Genomic DNA, 22,749 nt, shown 5'->3' on the forward strand with positions numbered 1-22,749 from the left:
AAGTTGCGAGAACGTTCGATAGCTTTTTATGAAAATAAAATGCGGTAGTTGTGAAAAGAAATGGAGCAAAGATTATGCTTATTTTTCGTTAATTTGGAATCCTAAACTATGTTTGTAGGTATGATTACGAATGAATAAATCGGTATTTGGCAGGCTGAATGCATTTTTACCTAGAAATCCCGGGTTTCGGCACCAGAAGAATGTGGCGGTATTGACGCGGTTTGAAGGAAAGATTAACGGTAATCACGCCAATTCGTCACATTGGGACGAGGAATAGAGATTCCTCGACGTTACACACAACAATGAGCAACCAAAAACAACGAGCACTCACCAGATTTGCTGGAAGACGCCGTTGAGTGGGTTCAGTAGCTCCTCGATACGTCTGTTGGTTCTGTGGATGTCCTGGGTAAATTCAGCTGGCCAGCTATCACGTTAGGATTTAGGATTCCAATGTCCACACACGATTCACCAGTAATTTTGGTGGAACTCGCGATCGCGGTAATGTGCAATTAATTAGATGCACGTGTTACAAAGTCTTGAGAGGCTCTCGGCGAGAGGCGGAAAGCGAATATGGCGACTCCCGCGTCAAAACAGCGTCACAGGATCGTGTCTCGCACGTCATTGGCTACTATCGTTGTGTGCGTTAACAGGTGACAAGTTGACGCGCGGTAAATATGAATTTTAAATTATTGTAGAAACGATACAGTGTGTTTATTCTGAAGTGTCTCATGAACGTCACGTTACAAAATGTTCAACTGTTTTAGATGGACGAACCAAGTACTTCTGAACGTAGCAATAAAAGAAGAAAAATGACATCTAGCACGGCTCCATACTTTGATGACACCATACAAACGTGGTTAAAGCAAGACTTTGAGGGTGATTTCAGCGATGTTGATGATGAGCTAGTTGAGCCGGATTTCCACTTGGAAAGTGCTCATGAAACCGAATCTGAGCAGTCCGAGCTTGACGAAGATGAAAACATATTGCTTATCATATCTCAGACACGGAACTTAATAGAACAATTACAGGCAGAAAAATCTTCCAATCCTGGATATCAAAAATATTGTTTTGGCAAAAACGGTTATAAATGGTCGGCAGAAGAACCTATAAGTAGATCGTGTCGAGCCACAATATTGTTGAAATACCACGAATGCAGCCCAGATTATTTATTAGTTGTGAGAATCTGTGGTATGAACTTTTTTCTCATAATATGATCGATTAAATTGTTGATCACACTAATAAAAAACTTTCTCAAGTTCGTGACAAGTTCAAAAATCTTAATAAAGTTGAAATACGGCCAACAGATTGTGAAGAGATGAAAGCTTTCATAGGACTCTTCTTTTACACTTCCGTATTCAAGTCCAATCGTGAAAAAACTATGTGTGTTGACTGCGCTGAAATTATTTAAAATTCTGAGTGATATTATATCATATTTTATTTTTCTTATGTTAGTCATTATTTGTTAACTCATTTAAAAGCATTTACGTTTTCTTTTTTTCCTAACAGTTCTAAAAATCTAGTGTATAAGTCAAGTCAGAATTGAAATACTGAAATTAAATAGGGCCTATCTAGATGCAAAATAAATGTTGATGTTGCATCTATTTTCTCCGTATTTTTATTTATATTACTCCAGAATACCTCTAAAATATTACAAATTATGAAATAATCTTAATTCATTTAAAATATATAAAGTTATAGGTAATATGCGAATCCGTCTGTGAGTCGTCACGTCACTACATATTACTCAACATAACCACGTCAGTACTTAAGGGTTAATAAGTTAGCATTTAGCATCTTTTCATTTTTATTCATTTACAATTATTGGAAACATTTGGTTTTGTAGATGGAATATAATTTATTACGTTTTGATTTTTTTTGTTTTCTTGTAAAAAAGCCCGTAGCAAGGAACATGAAAACTGTCACCCATATCATCTAAGAACGCACAAACTATAGGTGGGACGACAATCTCCGTTTAGTTGCGGTCCCATGCTGCTGCAGGAGATCGGCCATCTTGTCGTTCATTGAGAGAGTCCAGGAGTGGACGAATATAAGCTGATTTTATTGATTGTAGGATCGCTGCCCGCATCGCCCACCGTATCGAGGTGCTGTCGAACCTGCCGGCCAACATGTCCGACGACCTGCGACTGCAAGCCCAGATAGAACTCCGCGCCCTCAGAGTGCTCAACTTTCAGAAACAGCTGCGTGCCGAGGTAATATACTGAGTATGACCGAAAAAAATAACTTTTTTAAATAGTAAATTATTAAAATAGTAGTAAATAGTAGTCATAATAAGAAATATAGATACGAGTCATTTAGGGCTTCTTTTTCCTTTATTCCGTTTTATACTATAATCAAAACAACAACAACAAAAACAACAATGCACAGAAACTAAAACTTCTGACATTTTATTTTTAAAAATATCTATTCGTTTGTTAAAATAATCAATCTTCATTTTCGTAACTGCAAAGAGCGAGACTGGTATCATTATCAACTTTAACGACTAACCAGACTGAGACAAGTAGGCCTTCACTGCAGTGTCTTATCAAAAAGCTTATTATAATTTCCCTATTTTAAACACGCTTTTATTAGCTTGGGCTGTATGTGTGTAACGGAATCTTTGAGCACGATTTTTACCTACCTCCAGCAGTCTAATTCATTTGAAATTTTGCATACGTATTAAGAGCCAGTGACAATGCAATAATTTGTTCAAATTTTTGAAATAAACTATTATTTATTCATTAGATTCTTGGCCAAGTTCGCCGTGACACGACTCTGGAGACGGCCGTCAATATAAAGGCGTACAAGCGCACCAAACGTCAAGGACTGCGCGAGGCGCGAGCCACTGAAAAACTCGAGAAACAACAGAAGCTCGAAGCGGAGAGGAAACGACGACAGAAGCACCAGGAATTCCTACAGACTGTCTTGCAGCATGGTAATAAATTTCCCCTCTTACTTATAAAGAAAGTTTTTATCATGTTTATAGTGAATAAACTTTACAGTTTTGTCTTTGCCTTATGCTCTGTTATCAAATATCAATGTATTAGATGGGTGTGTAATATCTTGATACAACTTGTAACATCAAATAGCTATAGAATGCTCAAAGTCGAATGTGACATTACACGCGAGTGCTCGTCTGTCAGAGAGGTAGTATTGTAATGTAATGCTCAAAGTCGAATCTATAATGTAACATTACAAGTGAACGCTTGCGGTGAGGAAGCACCTTAAAATTGTTTAAAAACATATAGATAACATGTTGGTGCAGTCAGTTGGATGCTGTAGATAGCTTCGGTACTCATATTTCTAGTATCTAGATTCTAGATAATACCCCATTTCAATAGCTTTTATATTTTGCAGCTAAGGACTTTAAGGAGTACCATCGTAACAATGTAGCGAAGATGGGTCGCATGAACAAAGCTATAATGAATTACCACGCGAACGCCGAGCGGGAACAGAAGAAGGAACAAGAGCGCATAGAGAAGGAGCGTATGCGACGGTTAGTTTTTTTCATGTGTTTTATTTTCAAATGTTATATTTTATCACCGGTTTTTTGTGCAGCCGAACGTACGGCACAAAAGATGCTTATAGGTCTACCAGAATGTGATGGCAAAAAGTGAGAAAAGAAATTGACTCTAGCACTACGCGGGTTCTTGGAATAAAACATTTTGATCCTTTTTTTTCCTTATAGCAGCTGATTCTGTGTGTGAAACATGCAAATATAAAAATTTATCCAATGATCAAGGAAATCCGCCATCCAAATTTGCTATCAGATTCTGGTAGACCTATAGTTTCTGAGGTTTTCTGTAGTTTATTAATAGAATTTTTATTGCTAATAGTACTTGATGTTAGCCAATTAAAAGTACTGGACGTGTACTTCAATTTTTTAAGTACACGTCCAGTACTTTTAATTGGCTGTGTTATGAGACATGGTTACTTTTTTCTACAGTTTGATGGCAGAGGACGAGGAAGGATACAGGAAGTTGATCGATCAGAAGAAAGATAAGCGTCTCGCGTTCCTGCTGTCGCAGACCGACGAGTACATCGCCAGCCTCACAGAGATGGTCAAACAGCACAAGCAGGAGCAGCGCAAGAAACAACAGGAGGAAGAGAGACGGAAGAGGGTATGCTGTCTTTCTCTAGCTCAGGGGTTCCCAAACTTATTTTGTCTACAGCACACTTTGAGAACAAATTTTGTTTTAGCGCCCCCCATTGTTTCAATTTAAAATGCATCCAGATGAAATGAAATTACAAATCACCCCCCAAGCCTCTACACAACGCCCGCATTTTTTTTCTGAGTCCTACAACCTGTAGACTTTCAGCTCCCACAAAAATAAAATAAAATAAAAATTGTTTTGTTTCTGAGTAGATTTTAAGAAAATGCTTTCAGAATGTTGATACTCTGGTGCCTACTACCGGTTCGGGAACTATCCCGGCGAGAAGCGGGCACAAGGGGGCGTTATCGCCCGCTTTGGGATAGACTAGTGACTAGTTTAGCTTGAGCTTACAACAGGCTCTAAAGCTGAACGCACATTTATCAGCACGCACGCGCCGAACGCACCGCATTTTAGAATTCGGTGTATGAATTGATGTGAAACCTCACATTCATCCGCACCATACGTATTTGTGTATGTACTATGCGGTGCGTTCGGCGCGTACGGTGCGGACAAATGTGCGATCAGCTTTATAATTTCTTGTTTGCATTTTGATGTTGGCGGATTTATAAAAACCTGTGTATCCCAAGAGAACCAATTCCGTTGAATGCAGTCGATTTTATCGGTAAATTATATTATATTCATTAAGTCAGGTGTCGGTCCTTCTCAGTGCATTAATTACCTCGTAAAATACAGTCAACAGATTTACAATAACGTGTATCTGTTACAGAAATCGCGAAAGAAGAAGGTTCTCGAAGGTGGGGAAATCGACGCCCTGGACGATAGCTCTCAAACGTCCGACTCCCGCGTCAGCGTCATGGATCCCAAGACTGGCGAGGTAAAAATTAAATACTCTAAATCTTTATATAATTTTAATACTCTATAATCTATAATTTCAATATAGAAAACTTTTTAAGAAAAGGTAAATGAAAAACACATGTAATTACATAATTATTATGTGTTTTTAATTTACCTTTTCTTAAAAAAGTAAATATTCTTTATATTCCTGCGCATTTATTCACAACTGTTGTTCGACTCACGCGATCCCGCGGCCTGTTTAATAGTCCAATTAACCCATCGATCGTGGAATAACGAGACATAATAGCTTATCTATTGTTATCGCGGCCGGATGCGGCCGCTTAGGTCTTCATGAATTAATATAGTAAGTTCACCTCGGAATTTAAGATACCCATTTAGACAACATTTAGGGTGCCAATATACACATATTTACAGACTTACAGCTGGGTATCTCGAATTCCGAGGTTGATACCTAATTTAAGCCTAAGTTGACTGGACCATAAGACGTATACTGATTAGTGGAGTACCGCCACAGACAGACAGAGATCTAGATAGATACCGCATGTCCAATTGTATGAAAACGAGCGTGCCACTTTTTTTCCTACCTACTTTGACGTACCTATGATAAGAAATATGTCAGACTTTCGAGAGACGAGCATTGCTCGTCGTTTGGGAACGTGATATAATACAAATGCGGTATCTATCTTGATATACGTCTGTGAGTACCTCCTAGTTTTAGTGCGTAGGGGCTGCGTCCACAACCAGCTTCAGACGCAGCAGAGACTCACATACTTGCGGATGGGACCCCCATCCCCCGCAAGATGCTTAAAAGCATTTTCTCGACGCAAAAAGGGCCCCTAGTAAATACTATCACTTCCATAATTTAAAAATAATAATATTATACATCTCTTCTTTTTATTTAGATTCTCAAAGGCGAGGAGGCGCCGCTGTTGTCTCAACTGAAAGACTGGATGGACACCCACCCAGGCTGGGAGGTGCTCTCTGACTCCGATGACTCGGACGATGATGATGATGGTATTTATCGTTTCCGCCCTGTATATTTTTAATTCTGGGAGTTTCATATCGTTGTCGTTAACCAACACGTTTTGATTATACAGAGTGTAACAATATAAGCGATAATAAAAGAAGTTTACTGTGAAAGTGGCAGCGCTCAAAAAGCAAATATTTTTTTGTGATTTGTATGGACAAGGGGCCCAGCGCCAAGTTTGCATATACAAAAGTTTAAAATAAGTTTCTCTTTTAGCGCAGCTACTTTCAACTCTATACAGGGGACACATACACATCCTAAAGTATTATCACTTAGTTTTGTAACACCCTGTAAAGATAGAGTCGTCGAACAAAATGTATGGAATTGTCATGATTAGACATCGGATTATATGCATTTGCATACTTGCATATGCAAATGCATATAATGGCACTTTTCAGGCGGTAGTGCATATTTCGGTTGTTTTATGCTCTCGTTGTCTTCAAACTAGCTATCATGACACACACTGAGGCCACAAAACAGAGGTACGATAGATCAAAACACTTAAAATATGTGGCTCCATCCCCATTTAAAGATTATTAGTATTGCACAATACACCCGAGAGGTACATCTTTCTAGAAACAAAATTTTTCTTTGTAGTTTTATTATTATACGATTTATTAAACTTCCATGGGCATTAAGATTGCAATCGGAAAATGTTGGTAGAAAATTATTATTTATTGGTGCTGTATTAAAAAATGATAAATCCTAGATTTGATGAAATTATAAAAATTTACGCTTTTATTAACGGCACCACCAGAAAGCTCTTCAAAAAAATAATAAATTTTAATAAGAAGTGACTTTTGACTGTGCATATTTCGGCCATTTATCGTGCATACTTGCATACATATTTCAGCACTTTGATCGTGCATATGCATATAATCCGATGTCTAGTCATGACATAAGGTGAATGTCGAGTTCATACTGTCGTATGTTTGATGTCAATTCTAAGTATTTAATTGGCGATTCTACAAATAAGAGGAGATAAAGAAAACGTGCTGTTATGTTTAGAAGTGCTTAACAATGTTATGTTTAGAAGTGCTTAACTTACAACTTACTTAGTAATGATACTTATTAAAATTTTCCTTTATTTCTTAGAAAAGAGAGAAAGAAGGGAGAGGAATAGAGAAGAGAAGGACAGGGAAAAAACTGAGGAGGAAAAAGCGCGGGAAATGATCAAGAAAGCTAAGGTTGAAGATGACGAGTACAAAACTGAGGAACAAACTTATTACAGGTATATTATTGATTTTTTTATTTGTCTAATCATAAAGGTGCTCCCTCACCAGGAGCATTCGCGTGTAATGTATCATGACAGATTCGACTTTGCGCATTTAATAGCAAGTTGACTTCACTGTCATGTAGCATTGATGTTACAAGTTGTATCATGTATGGTATACGCATGGTAATGCTCGGTTCGCATCCCTCACTGATGTAATGTTACATCACATAAGCGAATGCTCCTGGTGAGAGAGCGCCTTAACAAATATTTAAGGTCTGCTACTACACCATGTCCGTCACATGACTTTTTCAAAATGCCAGACAAAGACAAGATCTTGTATATTTTTATTTACAAAAAGTATAATAAGAGAATGCATAATTTTTCTTTCAGTATTGCACACACAGTGCACGAATCTGTCACGGAGCAGGCCAGTATTTTGGTGAATGGAAAACTTAAAGAATATCAAATCAAGGTATGTTTGATTGTGTCACCATTTTATTTAATTATCTACTATGATGTTTACATAATAATATTATTATAATGGTTTATTTGGATATTTTATTAACTTAGTGTGAAATGTGCGGAAAACTTACAATATTTAAAAAAAATGTTTTTTTCTTCAGGGCTTGGAATGGCTTGTTTCATTGTTCAACAACAACCTCAACGGTATATTGGCTGACGAGATGGGTCTCGGCAAGACCATCCAGACCATTGCCCTCGTCACTTATCTCATGGAAAAGAAGAAAGTCAATGGACCTTTCCTCATTATAGTTCCTCTTAGGTAAAACATGTTGCAATTTTAATTTGTCATCAATCTTTGATTAATTGATGGCTAAAAAATACACGTCCGTCATGTCCTTCAATCAACTTGTAAGACGTTCGGTCTCGCGTCAATGACCAGACTGATGGACTGAATTTATGAGAAACTGAGCGTGTAGCCTACATCTCAATGAAAAGATCCAGTGTATACAGATTACAGTTATTATAGCTTCACAAGTAAGTGCAATCATGTTTTGTTATTGTATAAGACAAAAAGTCTATTTACAGATAAGGACAAAACATTGTATTGTTCATACAGTCAAGTCTGGACTGCAAGAGGATCTGTTGGTGTGTATCCTAAACCAGTATTTAGTCAGTATAAGCTTGTAAAGTTTCACTAATGGTTCCTGTTTCACACCAAAATGTTTGTTGGATAATGGATGACAGTTACCAAATTATAATAACGAATGTAGTAACAATAAAGGTGCCGGTTGGCAGTGGACGACTTGAAGCAACCGCAGACAACGTGTCGTCGCGACACTACTAGTTTCTATGTATTTCTATGAAATACCCTCCGCAGCTAGCGACACGAATCTACTATCTAGTGACACTTATTCATAGAAATACATAGAAACCAGTAGTGTCGCGACGACACGTCGTCAATCGAAGAAATTGATTCATTGACGGACCTATGTCCTTTTGTCGGATTATGTCAGTTTAATATCAGCCATGAACTGTCGGCTAGGTTTGACGTAACGCTACCAACTTATGTAGGTCCGCCATCTACCATCTGAATCACAACTTCTCTGAATATACATGTTTCTCTCCCACAGCACCCTGTCGAACTGGGTGCTGGAGTTCGAGAAGTGGGCGCCGACGGTGTGCGTGGTGTCCTACAAGGGTTCGCCGCAGTCCCGCCGCCTCGTGCAGACACAGATGCGCTCAACCAAGTTCAACGTGCTGCTCACTACGTATGAATACGTCATCAAGGACAAGGGTGTGCTCGCTAAGGTATTATTTATCATCAAAAAGGATTAATTATATTATGACATTTAGGAGCTTATTGGCATGATATGATCTAATACTTCTATCACTAAAGAAAGAATGAGAGAGAAATATAAAAATGTCTTAATAGAAAAAAGTACATAAGTATAGATTTGGACTCATTTCTAAATGCAAAGTCGCCTTTATTATTAGTATTTTTGCCTGTTAAAGTTTATTAAACCGTCGGAGAGCCATGCTTCGGCACGAATGGGCCTATACTATAACTATACAATGTACCATCGAGGAAGTTAATTCCTATGCAATTGACAGACCAACGTTACTTGGTCGAATATGTCAATTCAATGTTAATTGTGATCTGTCAGCTGGGTTTGACGTAACGCAACCAAACTACTTAGGTCCCCGATTTGCATAGGAATCAACTTCTCTGATACTACATATACATGATTATTACCAAACTGTATAATATGTATGTATTAACTATTTATTGGAAAATAACAATACGCACAATGCTTAATATCTTATTCATCAGTATCACAACTCTGTCACAGGTGCAATGGAAATACATGATAATAGACGAGGGTCACCGCATGAAGAATCACCACTGCAAGCTAACGCAGGTGCTGAACACGCACTACGTGGCGCCGCACCGCCTGCTGCTGACCGGCACGCCGCTCCAGAACAAGCTACCGGAGCTGTGGGCCCTCCTCAACTTCCTGCTGCCCTCCATATTCAAGTCGTGTTCGACCTTCGAGCAGTGGTTCAACGCGCCGTTCGCGACGACGGGCGAGAAGGTAAGGTTTCATTCCTTTTTTACTAATAGAAATATTTACGCAGCATACACGATTGATCACGATTTCAATACGCCAGACAAAGTCAAACAATTTCTTTTAGTAAGAGGTATAATATAAATGTTAGATTTTAACCCATCAATCCCCAAGCGACAGCCGGCTGCCGCATAACAATTGAAAATCTATTGTGTCTGCTATACCCACAATGGAGGTGTTCATGTTTCATCTATGTATTTTAATAAGTTGTCTAGTTTAATCAGATTTCGATTGGACTCTAAATAATAAAGATATCGTGGCTAAGCTAAAAGGTTCCACATAGAAAGAGAGAGTGGGATGATTAATTGCATATTTTGTTGGTTTTGTTCAGGTGGAATTGAACGAGGAAGAGACGATACTTATTATCCGTCGTCTGCACAAAGTGCTGCGGCCGTTCCTGCTGCGGCGACTGAAGAAGGAGGTGGAGAGCCAGCTACCCGACAAGGTGGAGTACATCATCAAGTGCGAGATGAGCGGCCTACAGCGGGTTCTGTACAAGTGAGTATAAATTAAATTCCTATGGTTTTGTAGCGCGACCTAGACCAATCAGCCCACAATCTTGATTGGTGTTATGAATGTTTCTGAGAACGGCGTGACATACGCTAGGCTTCGGCCTGACTAGTATAACACTGCATAGCTAGCACAAGCATGTAGACAAACGAAAGAAACTAAATTTTGACAGTTTTACCGGAAAAACATTGGAGAAAAAGTTTCTTTCGTATCTCGATATCTTCCGCTTTTGAAAATCTATAAGTCAAGCATGACGAACCGCTTTTGACATTTAGTTTCTTGATTATTTTTTTTTTATTATGGCACTTGGCTATAAAACCATGGCTAGTGTCGAGTAAATGGCGGCAAATTAAAAAAATCGATGTATAGCAACCCTGTCTATAGCCGGAATTATAGTTTTGATCTACAAACTACGAATAATAAAGTTACTTAGTTCTTATTTCGTAGATCAAAACTATAATTCTGGCTATAGACAAGGTTGCTGCACGTCGATTTTTTTTAATTTGCCGCCATTTATTCGACACTGGCCATGGTTTTATAGCCGAAGTGCCATAATTAAAAAAAAGAATCAAGAAACGTAAATGTCAAAAAAATAATTGACGGTTGTTATGGAAAGAGTATTGTCTTTGTCCACTGAAGTCTTGTCAAGTCGACGGGTGGCGCCATGCTCAAGAAAAAGATATGTAGACATGGGAAAGAAACTGCCATTACTTTCTTCCGAAGAATCGACTGGGCAACGGCGTGCTAGCTATGCTGGCTAGGTCGGAACATCTTCCGCTTATGTCAACATTTTAAATTAATTTTGACATAATATTAAGGGCCTGTTTCACCGCTTTCTGTTAAAGTCTAATAGGTAATTCACAATTTTTTTGACAGATTCTCTATACTTGATCTGTCAAGTTAATTGGTGGATAGCCTTATCAGGAAGTGGTAAAACAGGATCTAAGCCTTTTTAAAAACATTTAAGTACTTAATGTTCCACTCTGTGTGCGGAAGTTAGAAGGGCCCTAACTATGTGGTATATTTTCACAGACACATGCAGTCGAAGGGCGTCCTGCTGACGGACGGGTCGGAGAAGGGCAACAAGGGCAAGGGCGGCGCGAAGGCCCTCATGAACACGATCGTGCAGCTGCGCAAGCTGTGCAACCATCCCTTCATGTTCCAACATATTGAGGAGAAGTTCTGTGACCACGTGGGCACCGGCGGCGGAGTTGTCTCCGGGTAATTTTGTTTATTGATCATTATCCATACTTAATATTGTAAACGCGAAAGTGTGTATGTCTGTCTATCAAGGGAAAGGACATAGGATACTTTTCATCCCGGAAAATGTACTGTTCCCGCGCGATAAACGGATTTTGGCGGAACGGAGTTGCCGGCGTCATCTAGTGCAACTGTATTATGTTTCGATAAAATATCATACTGATGTTATAAATGTGAAAGTGTGTCTGTCTATCTGTTACCTGTACCTCTTCACGTCCAAAACAGCTCTGAACCGATTTTAGTAAAATTTGGTGTGGAGATTCTTTGAGTCCCGGGAAAGGACATAGGATACTTTTGATTGCTTATTGATAATAATTATACATCAATATTATGTTTCGATAAAATATCTATACTAATATTATAAGGGAGATCGCAGACGGCACACTTTTTGACGGTTTCCGCGCGATAAACGAATTTTGGCGCAATGGAGTTGCGGCCGTCATCCAGTGTTTTATAAAATAGTTCTGCACTCCCCTGGAATGCAACATACGTTTTAGCATCATATCTCTGTATACTCTGCGCGTAGGCTTCTGGGATTACCCGCACTTTTTGGTAAATCCTCTAAGTTTGAGCGCGGAATATAGGTGCTCTATGCGCCTATATTCCGCGCTCAAACTTAGAGGATTTACCAAAAAAAAAAGTGTAGGGTACCAAATAGTAAATACTATCGGCAAGCTTAGAATTCATGAACCAGTTACTAAAATAAAGTGAAACTTTATTACATCTTTTATTTCTATGATTGAAAAAGATAAGTAAAAAGTATACGTAATTTGTTTTTACAAACGCGTATAGCGACGATTTTCAAAAGTACCTAACGAATATTGTATTTAATTTAATTGTATTTCTGTTACAGACCCGACCTATACAGAGTGTCCGGTAAATTCGAACTGCTGGACAGGATCCTGCCCAAACTGAAGAAGACGGGGCACAGGGTGCTTGTGTTCTGTCAGATGACACAGTGCATGACCATCATCGAAGACTATCTGTCATGGCGAGGGTTCCAGTATTTGAGGTATTGAACATTAGTTGTTTATTATTATTATTATTATTAATCGTGGGGTAATAATTCACCATTTTATATTCTATGGGTAAGTAAAACTTATAAGCTAATAGTGTAAAAAGCGTTTATGTGTTTATACAGGCTACAGACTATCTGTATGTGAACTATTTGTATTTAAATTCGTTTTAGCCATTTCGCCCATAGACTTGTATATTATAGACTGGCTAATGGCTATATCTATGCTATCTCGCTTATGCAGGCATGTGGGGCAAGCTACGTTTAAAATTACAGTAAATAGGCATGACGACAATTTTTTTCTGGTTGATCTGGAAAAGGACCATTCAAAAATAGAAACATTTGTGAAAAAATGACTCTGATAGCCTAAAAACTCACCGAAATTTCACAATTCAAACCTCAGATAAAATAGACCTTCCCAAAACGCTCCAAACAAAATGTTAGCTAACTATGACGACACGCCTAGCAAGATTGTACGCATCGCGGGAAGATTTTGTTCGATAGCTATGTTAAATATTGCGTTTATGAAAGTGGTTTCATAAAAAATTGGTTATAAATTACATAACTTATCGAATGGTATAAAAAATTAAGAAATTTTATTAAAAAAAATCGACTTGACTAAAATTTGAACGCTCATAACAAAAAAAAGTACTTAAGTTACAAAGCTGCAATTTTGAGAATACAAGTATTTTTTATCGTTGTGTCTTTATTGTATTAAAAAAATTAGTTAATCTTTGACCTTGTCGTCATCTTTATTCTACACAAAAAAATCTATTTCAGATTGGACGGCATGACGAAGGCTGAAGACCGCGGCGAATTACTCAAGAAGTTCAACGACGTGAACAGCGAGTACTTCCTGTTCCTGCTCTCGACGCGCGCCGGCGGGCTCGGCCTCAACCTGCAGAGCGCCGACACCGTCATCATATTCGACTCCGACTGGAACCCCCATCAGGTATACTATGCAGGGCCGGATTCATATTTTTTACTAGATGATTCCGTTGCGCCAAAATTTATCGCGCGAAGATCGTACATTTTTCCGGGATGAAAAGAATCCTTTGTCCTTTCCCGGGGCCCAAAGTATCTCCGTACCAAATTTTAGCAAAATCGGTTCAGCGGTTTGGGCGTGAAGAGGTAACAGATAGACTCACTTTCGCATTTATAATATTGGTACGGATGAGTATAGGCAACTTTAATTTTGCCGCCTCTATGTACGAACTCTTCCGCCATCCTAGGACGCAGTCGCCCATAGGCCATATGCCTATACTGCCTATATGTACCATAAATCTAGAGGTGATTGTATGGTTACCGACATCAGGGGCCTTACTACCGAACTGATTTTAATTTACGAGTCTTATTCAACGTCATATTTGATTCAGTTTCGATCTTAAATTGTACTCGGAACAAATTCTAATCAAAATCATCGCAATAACTGTACGTCAAACTTCTCGATGGTAAGTGTACAAATTAAGCCTCCGCACGATCCTGCGCTAGTGTAGATGTGAAGAGTATCAAAAACGACTGTGATCGAGTTCTCTATCTAATATTCTCGATTGTGTCTGAAGTAAAGTGGCAGACCTCAATAGACGTAACGTTGTGTTTTTACAATGAATAATTGTTTAATCCACAGGACTTGCAAGCTCAAGATCGCGCTCATCGTATTGGACAACGGAATGAAGTGCGTGTGCTCAGACTGATGACAGTCAACTCGGTTGAAGAGAGGATCTTAGCTGCTGCCAGGTAATGTCCGCTATAAAACAACATAGTGTCTGACCGAAGGTTGAGCTTTGGCCGAAATAATTTAGCTTCAGCCTATTTGAAATCTAGTCTTTCTTATAGATTACTTATAAGTGACAGCTGATAAATTAAAAATTTACCTTTAGTTTGACACCGTACCACGGTAAAACTGTATATTTCGGGCACAACTCACGGTATACAATAAATATGTTCATTCTTAATTTGGCGCCGAATTGGCGCCTTCACACAAGCGCGTTCTAAATTTTAATTGTGTTTTCTGTAATTTGCTAGCCAGCTATGTAATTTTAATTATATATGAGACTAAAAATCCTTAATTATTATAGATATAAAAAGACATTCTTGTCTCCACAGATACAAACTGAACATGGACGAGAAGGTTATTCAAGCTGGTATGTTCGATCAAAAATCAACTGGCTCAGAGAGACAGCAGTTCTTGCAGAGTATTCTACACCAGGACGGAGATGATGAAGAGGTAACAATACCTATGAATAATAAAAACTAAGGAAACGTAACTCCCATACTTCAATCGTTTTGAATTTGGTTCTTTTTACACACTAAAATAATATGGCAATAGCTACGAAACACATTCAAATTGACAAAATAAAGCCGTTGACAATAATTGGAATTATAGAAGTGATAATAATTATTATTGTCACTTCTATAATTACATAAAATTCATGCATGTATTCGGTCGGGTCTCTTTTTGCATAAAGTATGCATGTATTCGGGTCACATTTTGTAGCATCGGAACCATGAAGCTAATATAGAGAGGAGGTGTCGTAATCGAATTTCCTTAAGAAACGCCGCGTGACAATTTGCGGGGTGAGGGGGGTGTCAAGCTCCGCCCACTTTTCAATATTTCATCTATCGACTAAAAGCAAAACTACTAGCTTAGGTCGATATTGATGTTACTACGTAGTTCAGCTATCTTACACTAGATGTCAAAATTCTTGAATATTCTTGAATATTATGGGACGTACTGAGAACTTTAAAAAATGTATATTATTAATTATAATAAGTTCAGTGAATAAAATTAGGATTAGTATTTTCACCGATTTTTTTATGTAAAATAAGAGGACAAACGAGGAAACGGGTCACCTGATGGAAAGCAACTTCCGTCGCCCATGGACACTCGCAACATCTGAAGAGCTGCAGGTGCATTGCCAGCCTTTTAAGAGGTAATAGGGAAGGGGGGAGGCGGCCTCGGGCCTATGGGCTATGAATCGATTTCTTCGATGGTGAAATATGATAATCCACGCACGATCAAAATGGGATCGCAATGACAGTTTTGTTTGCTAAAAAAGTAGCGTTAGCAAAAATATTCTGATAACATTAATTTATAGGTAATCAACCAATTCTGTACATTAAACCTTGTTTTTGGTCAACCCCGTGGCAGATTCAACTCTTTCAGTTAAGTACTTAATTTTTTTATTTTTGAGCGAATCCAAAATTTTCATGAAAAAGATGTGGTAATATTTTATCAATGAATGTGATTCAGCTAGTATTTTATTAATCGATTACTATAATAATATCACATATTACCTATTAATATCACAAAAAAATTAAAACAAAAACTTAAAAGAAATGTCTGCAAATAAAAACGTTTTTGTTTGTCGACCTATCGAAATATCAGCCGTGCGTCAACAATCAACATTAGCAAACAAACTGTCATTGCGATACTTAATAAAAATACAACCTCCTCGTTTTTTGGAAGTCGGTTAGTAATGTAATTCTAATTACGGCCCTGGATATTTGTTACGTTCAAAATAGTTATCCAAGATGATGACAGGTGGCGCTTTATAAGTAATATGACAATAAAAGCTTTATAAGTACGGTTTTAGCTATTAAATGTGTTTAAGACAAAGTGTATAACAGTTTTAAGTATTCAAGTATGATTATTGCAATAAACTTATTCAAAATTATAAGCATTTACGTCTGTATTATCTTTCAAAGGTCTGGCCATCTAGTGTCAAGTAGTATAATTAACCCTGAAAGCTAAAATGTTCTAAAAATTTTATATTTAAATTACATTTAAAATTATTTACAAATGAAATGTGATGGTATTTATATTATCAGAACGTCTGTCTGAGTGTTTTCGACATTGTCAAACACAATACTTCATACTTTCGTTGTTAAAAACGCAAAAAACACCAATTTATTGGGAGTCTCGTTACGTGTGCACCTGACAAACGCTGAAAGTGTACTGACTTAAGCCCCGCCCACAATGATGACGTCAGGACCTAGTTGAAAATCACAGTGCACAGTTGCTTAGGCCAGCTCCTCTCTATATTAGCTTCATGATCGGAACAAATTTTTTGACACAGTTACTCTTCCTAAGTTTTTATTATTCGTAGGAATATACCATTTAATATTGTTTGTTTGTTTAATTACATAATATATTATTATGAAACCTTATATGTGTAGGCACATATCAAATCCCGGTATATCCACCATAATCGAAACTTAGCAAATGAGAGAAATATGTTTTTTTTTAACTTTATTCTCGGCATTTTTCTTTTTAACTTTTGACACAGACATCTTCTTTGCTCTTTCAGGATTCACCACAGTAATTTGTATATACTGCGTTGTTCCATTTTTCTCACAAAATTCAATAAAATCGACAAGAGTTCAGTTTCGAGTATGGGTGTAACTTGCCGGGTTTGATATTCACCTACACATATTATGATTGATAAATGATAATAATAATATACAACTAAAGCACCGTTACCTGTGGAAACGTGAAAACAAAGGTACAAGTTGCAATTGGTCAAAATAACAATATTAATGTAAGCCTCAACATTTTATATTATGCTTTGACCAGTTAAGTAGTCGATTTTATTAAAAAAACTTGGGAGGTGTCAAGGGACACCTGGATGAAACGAAGTTATTCCTTATGTACAAGAAACCTGTATACACTCAATAAAATAAAATAAAAAAACAAAAAGAGAGAGAGAGGAGACAAAGAGAGAAACCTAACCTAACTGTAGCATTTTTGCTCTAGTTGTAATATACCGAGTACCGACATACCGACATTTTTGTGTCATGTCGTTACAAGTTCAAACTTTTTCCGTTTAGCCCCCTTTCGCAACGCGCGATAAGGAACTTCTTTCCAAAAACCAAAATCAATTCACTAAATTGTCTATGGTCAGGAGGAGAACGAGGTCCCAGATGATGACCTGATCAACGAGATGATCGCGCGCTCCGAGGAGGAGCTGGAGATATTCCGGCAGGTGGACATCGAGCGGAAGAAAGTGGAGACCACTTCGCGGCTCATCGACGAGTCCGAGCTGCCCGACTGGCTCGTCAAGAACGATGATGAGGTTGTGTGCAATAAGGTAAGGTTATAAGTTATAATAATAAAGATATAGACATAAAAGTGCCCTGAGTTCTGAAGAGGGGATCCTCTTCCCACCCAATCCCTTTTATGTTTAAAACTATCATAGATAAAACTATTACAGAGTTCTTGTGTGAACTGTCCAGTGTCGTGTATTGTCACATTACCTTTAATAAAAAATAATATCCGTAGGGCTGCCCTAAGACATTTCTTTTTAGAAATAAGCAGTTCCTTTGTGTCTTCTTTTCATGTAATTTTTTTCCCTTTGAATATTTGCAATCGGCTAGTTATAAGTTATAATCATAATCAGATCTTATCCATTATTAAATTGGGTTTCCATGTAAATTGTAATTTTATTTGTGTCATGTATCAAGTGTTCAATAAATTCTTGTCACCCAGGGTCAAGGATGGAACTACTTGGACGAGGACGAGTCCCTGGGTCGCGGCTCGCGGCAGCGCAAGGAGGTGGACTACACCGACTCCATCACGGAGAAGGAGTGGCTCAAGGCCATCGACGACGAGTTCGAAGAGGAGGAGGAGGAGGACGATGATGATGAGGTCCTGGACAAGAAACGGAAGCGCGGGAGGAAAAAGAAGTAAGTTTATTTTTTATTATTCCTGTAATATGGGTTCTATGGAATTGTTATAACTTATAAACCTACGAATAATAAAAACTAAGGAAGAGTAACTGTGTCAAAAAAATTGTCCATGAGTCTACAAAATGTGACCCGAATACACGCATACTTTATGCATGTATTCAGTATACAATTTCGTGTAAATATAGAAGTGACAATTAATGTCAAGGGCTCTATTTCGTAAATTTGAGTGTTAGTGTTTCGTTCATTGAGGTGCTATAGACTGGAGAGAGCCTTATATCGGTGTATAAGCGTCAAAAGCGTGTAATGTTATGTCCTACTTACTAGGACATAACAAAGGAGTCGGTCTGCATATTTCATGTAATAAAAGTGTTAATAAAGGTTTTTAGTGAACATTTAATGCTAGATATTAGTGAACATTTAATGTTGAGTTCTGTGGTTCTGCTAAATAATAAACCATAAGAATGGTCAAAGAATGCTTCAAACACATGGATTTAACATTAAATACGTAAGTTTTGACCAATGTTTTTGGGGCTTTTCAATCGGTATTTTTGTAAGCTAAAAAGATAATTTATAAGTTTATTAATCCCTTATTCGAGCTATATAAGACATTAGTGCTAAAAATGTCAAATCAATTAATAATTTGGCTATAAAAATTGCATAGCTTTTTACGTGTGTTTACGGATTCTCATCACTTGAACTATAGTTAATCGATATCATAATTGACTTTCTTTCCTGTATCTTAATGTGCTTCGAAATAATCGACAAATAGAAATATTCAAGAAAATAAACGCACACTACTTGTATGAAAAAAAGCACAAAATGGCCACGCGATGACGGGCTAAGACTACATCTATACTATAATACTTTATCTATGGTTTCGTTGCTACTGCCATGTTTTAGTGTGCGAAAAGGAGTCAAATTCAAAGTGGTTGAAGTATGGGAGTTACGTTTCCTTAGTTTTTATTATTCGTAGCTTATAATAACAATATAATTTTATTTTAATTTTTAGGTTATATTTTAACCAACTTCAAAAAAGAGGTTATCAATTCGACCCGTATGTATGTAACACTTCCAGAACTGCCCAGTTTTCGTATAATATGTTAGTCTATATCAGTGTCTGAACAAATGTGCCAAATTGCAAAAGTGTACGTTCGTTACGTTCTTACTACAAGTCTGGTTTAAGTGATTCTTTTTCTCTTGTACTAGACATTGTTCAACTTAGGGAATACTGCAAGTTTCATCAAAATCGGTTCTGTAGTTTTTGAGATAGTGAATTTTAATTCTTAATCTATATATATAAAACTCAAAGGTGACTGACTGATTGACATAGTGATCTATCAACGCACAGCCTAAACCACTGGACGGATCGGGCTGAAATTTGGCATGCAGGTAGATGTTATAACGTAGGCATCCGCTAAGAAAGGATTTTGATAAATTCCAACCCCAAGAGGTTCAAATAGGGGATGAAAGTTTGTATATAATAATACTTCTTAACGCGAGCGAAGCCGCGGGCAAAAGCTCGTTACATACAATTTTGAAGTTGATTTTATTGTTTTAAAATAGTATTAATGAATGTCGTGTGTATAAACAGGCGTAATGATGACTCTGATGAAGAGGAAGCCCCAAGCTCGTCTAAGAAGAAGAGCAAAACAGAACTCAATCAACTCAAAAAGCGATTGAAAAGTCTAATGAAGAAAGTAATCGATTATTCTGACGAGTAAGTATATTTTTTATATAAGTCTAATACTTGTGTACAACTTAATAACCATAAATTAATTATTAATATTATAAATAAGAAAGTGATTCCACTTCACGCAACTCAAAACAATTTTGATGAATATAAAGATACCTAATTGAAGTTAGTGGAAACTAAGGGAAATATTATATGGTTGCAGTAAAATGCGATTTATACGACTCAACGAAAATACGAACAACATTTAATTAATGTACCTATCTTTGATCAATTTCGAATGTTGTGATTTATTAAAATGCATGAGCTATGATACTTATATATTGTTTGATTATGATTTTATTACATTTCAGTGCTGGCCGGGTTCTGTCTGAGCCATTTATGAAGCTGCCGTCGAAGCGCGAGCTTCCAGATTATTACGATGTTATAAAGAAACCATTGGATATCAAGAAAATCATGACCCGAATTGAAGATTCAAAGGTAATTTCTTGAATTTTGTGATGACTCTTAGAAATACTTTACCTTCAAAATATATAAGTAAATTAACTTTGCCCAGCAGTACCAGTTTGGTCTAAAGTTTTGTAAACTAAGTGTTGCAACGTCCTGGGAATTTTGTGATGCGATTTATTATTAACTAGATGTCCTGCGCGGCTTCGCCCGCGTAAATAAGGCATTTTACGGAAACAAAATCGGTTAACAAACGGCGGAGTAATCGTTAACATAAAAAACCGGCCAAGTGCGTGTCGGTCCACCCGCAATATAGCGTTCCGTAGTACCGCTAATTTTTTATTGGACAATGACATGACATATTTTATAACGTGTTTTACACTACTAACAACATCATCTCAGTTAGGTTCAAAGGAATTTGAACGAAATGTTCCATTATACTTCGCCGAATACATTTTTTAGTTGATCGACTATTACTCAAAAACTTATGAAGTCTTCTTAGCCATGATAATTTTCCTTTTAAATTCAGCATATTTCCAACTCTCGTGAATTTTTTCACATTTCTAGAAGCAACCGTTTAGCTGGTAGAAGGGGGAGACACTGGACTCTAACGATTTTTCCACTTTAAAACTTCATCTTTCACAAATGCATTCCAAAATCGGAAAATGATCTATGAATACTCGTAATATTTTAAAAAAATCTATCCAACGACACCCAGTGTGGTGGGAGCAAAAAAAAATTAATCCCCGCTTGATGTGTAGGGGAGGTACCTTTTAGTAGATCCTATAGTCTCAGAGTAAAACCTCGGACAGACAGACGGATGGACGGACAGACCGAAACTATTATAAGGGTTTCTTCTCCTTGTTGACTACGGAACCCTAAAAACGAACATAACACCTCCCCCATTTTGAAAGTCGGTTAAAATTGTAGCCTATGTGTTTATTGATGTACATTGTATAAGCTATATTATTGTAAAGTTTCATTAAAATCCGTTCAGTAGTTTTTGCGTCAAAGAGTAACAAACATCCATACATACATTCACACATCCATACATTAATATTAGTAGGATTATTTTAGTTTCTTGGGGTCATGATATATTGGAAAGCCCAAGCGTGCCCCAACAGGCGACGCGTCCGAGACGCACCCGCCAGATTCCCGCGCGCTTCCGGCTCGACTATAGTCGGGGCAATTTAATAGGCCACATTTGACAGTTCAACAAAATTGAGCCTGGTAGCCTTGTAACGACGCCATAAAAAAATAAATATTTCATCATTGTTATTACTGCACAATTTATTCACTTTTTCTAATAACGATTACATATTTATTATAAACATAACCAATACGAGTTCTTTTACTATTTATTTTCACTGATAAACAATTTTTAACATAAAAAACAAATTATGATTTAAAGAACTGAACGTCGGTACAATGTTACGTCAGCTGACCTTTTTTCTTTTTAAACTCTAGGGATGTTACTCTAAAAATCGAAAGCGAATAAGTAGAATCAGATGCATTGATTAGTTGTAACGATATATCCCCATAAATTCATAACCACGTTGTGAAAAGTAACACATATTCATGTGAAATGAATAATGATAATACAAAATTTAACAGTTTTGATATTTCAAGTGAATAAATGCAATTTTTCTAGTAAATTATGTACTTGTCTTATTTTGCTCCTTGAATATACAAAAGAAAAAGTAATAATAGGACAGGAATTCGTTTTTGGTTTTATAAATAACATATAAAATTCAAATATTTTATTTCAAGTCCGTATCGATTTATTCGTTTTGGTCGATGTTTTTAAGCAGCTTACCTCACTATGGAGATTATTCTGACAGATGTCAAATGTGGCCTATTAAATTGCCCCGACTGTAGTTCGTAGTTCTTTTATTTTGTTAATAGTAAAAAATCCGTAATTAAGATTTAAGAGTGATTATTTTTATATGTGTTGAATACAATAAAAGGTGTAATATAAACTTTTTTACTAATAATTATCAATAATAAATCAACGCATTAAATTGGAGCCCCACATCTTATATGTTTAAACGAGCAATTCTTGTATATATATATATATATATATATATATATATATATATATATATATATCGGCTCCAACGATTTTCATGAAATTTAGTATATAGGGGGTTTCGGGGGCGATAAATCGATCTAGCTAAGAATCATTTTTAGAAAATGTCATTTTATTCGTGTTTTATCGAAAACCGAGCAAAGCTCGGTTAAACAGCTAGTAATATCTTATAGCGTGTTGCCACCAAAATAAACTTGGAGGCCCTGTAATGAGGTATATGAAAAATTCAACATTATAGACATTTGAAATACT

At 37.0% G+C, this 22,749-nt stretch overlaps 1 protein-coding gene and 1 long non-coding RNA gene across 2 annotated transcripts in view; one reads left to right on the forward strand and one right to left on the reverse strand.

Moving 5' to 3' along the window:
- LOC121729794 (ATP-dependent helicase brm) overlaps positions 1-22,749 on the forward strand; it is a 39,102-nt gene that overhangs the window by 15,705 nt on the left and 648 nt on the right. The window contains exons 6-26 of the mRNA XM_042118419.1: positions 2,072-2,210; positions 2,743-2,932; positions 3,355-3,493; positions 3,944-4,118; positions 4,879-4,986; positions 5,870-5,981; positions 7,090-7,225; positions 7,601-7,682; positions 7,834-7,991; positions 8,803-8,980; positions 9,523-9,765; positions 10,130-10,296; positions 11,341-11,529; positions 12,422-12,580; positions 13,364-13,535; positions 14,211-14,320; positions 14,690-14,810; positions 17,488-17,673; positions 18,072-18,268; positions 19,863-19,988; positions 20,315-20,441. Coding sequence (XP_041974353.1) covers positions 2,072-2,210; positions 2,743-2,932; positions 3,355-3,493; positions 3,944-4,118; positions 4,879-4,986; positions 5,870-5,981; positions 7,090-7,225; positions 7,601-7,682; positions 7,834-7,991; positions 8,803-8,980; positions 9,523-9,765; positions 10,130-10,296; positions 11,341-11,529; positions 12,422-12,580; positions 13,364-13,535; positions 14,211-14,320; positions 14,690-14,810; positions 17,488-17,673; positions 18,072-18,268; positions 19,863-19,988; positions 20,315-20,441 — 3,214 coding nt within the window. The remainder of the gene's footprint in view (positions 1-2,071; positions 2,211-2,742; positions 2,933-3,354; positions 3,494-3,943; positions 4,119-4,878; positions 4,987-5,869; positions 5,982-7,089; positions 7,226-7,600; positions 7,683-7,833; positions 7,992-8,802; positions 8,981-9,522; positions 9,766-10,129; positions 10,297-11,340; positions 11,530-12,421; positions 12,581-13,363; positions 13,536-14,210; positions 14,321-14,689; positions 14,811-17,487; positions 17,674-18,071; positions 18,269-19,862; positions 19,989-20,314; positions 20,442-22,749) is intronic.
- On the reverse strand, positions 1,454-21,669 carry LOC121729799. The gene is made up of 3 exons (XR_006036004.1): positions 21,584-21,669; positions 8,558-8,563; positions 1,454-1,466 (listed from the first exon to the last, which is right to left on the reverse strand). It is a non-coding gene; the product is annotated as an uncharacterized LOC121729799 (long non-coding RNA).

This window comes from Aricia agestis, chromosome 8 (genome assembly GCF_905147365.1).
Source record: "Aricia agestis chromosome 8, ilAriAges1.1, whole genome shotgun sequence".
NCBI lineage: Eukaryota > Metazoa > Arthropoda > Insecta > Lepidoptera > Lycaenidae > Aricia > Aricia agestis.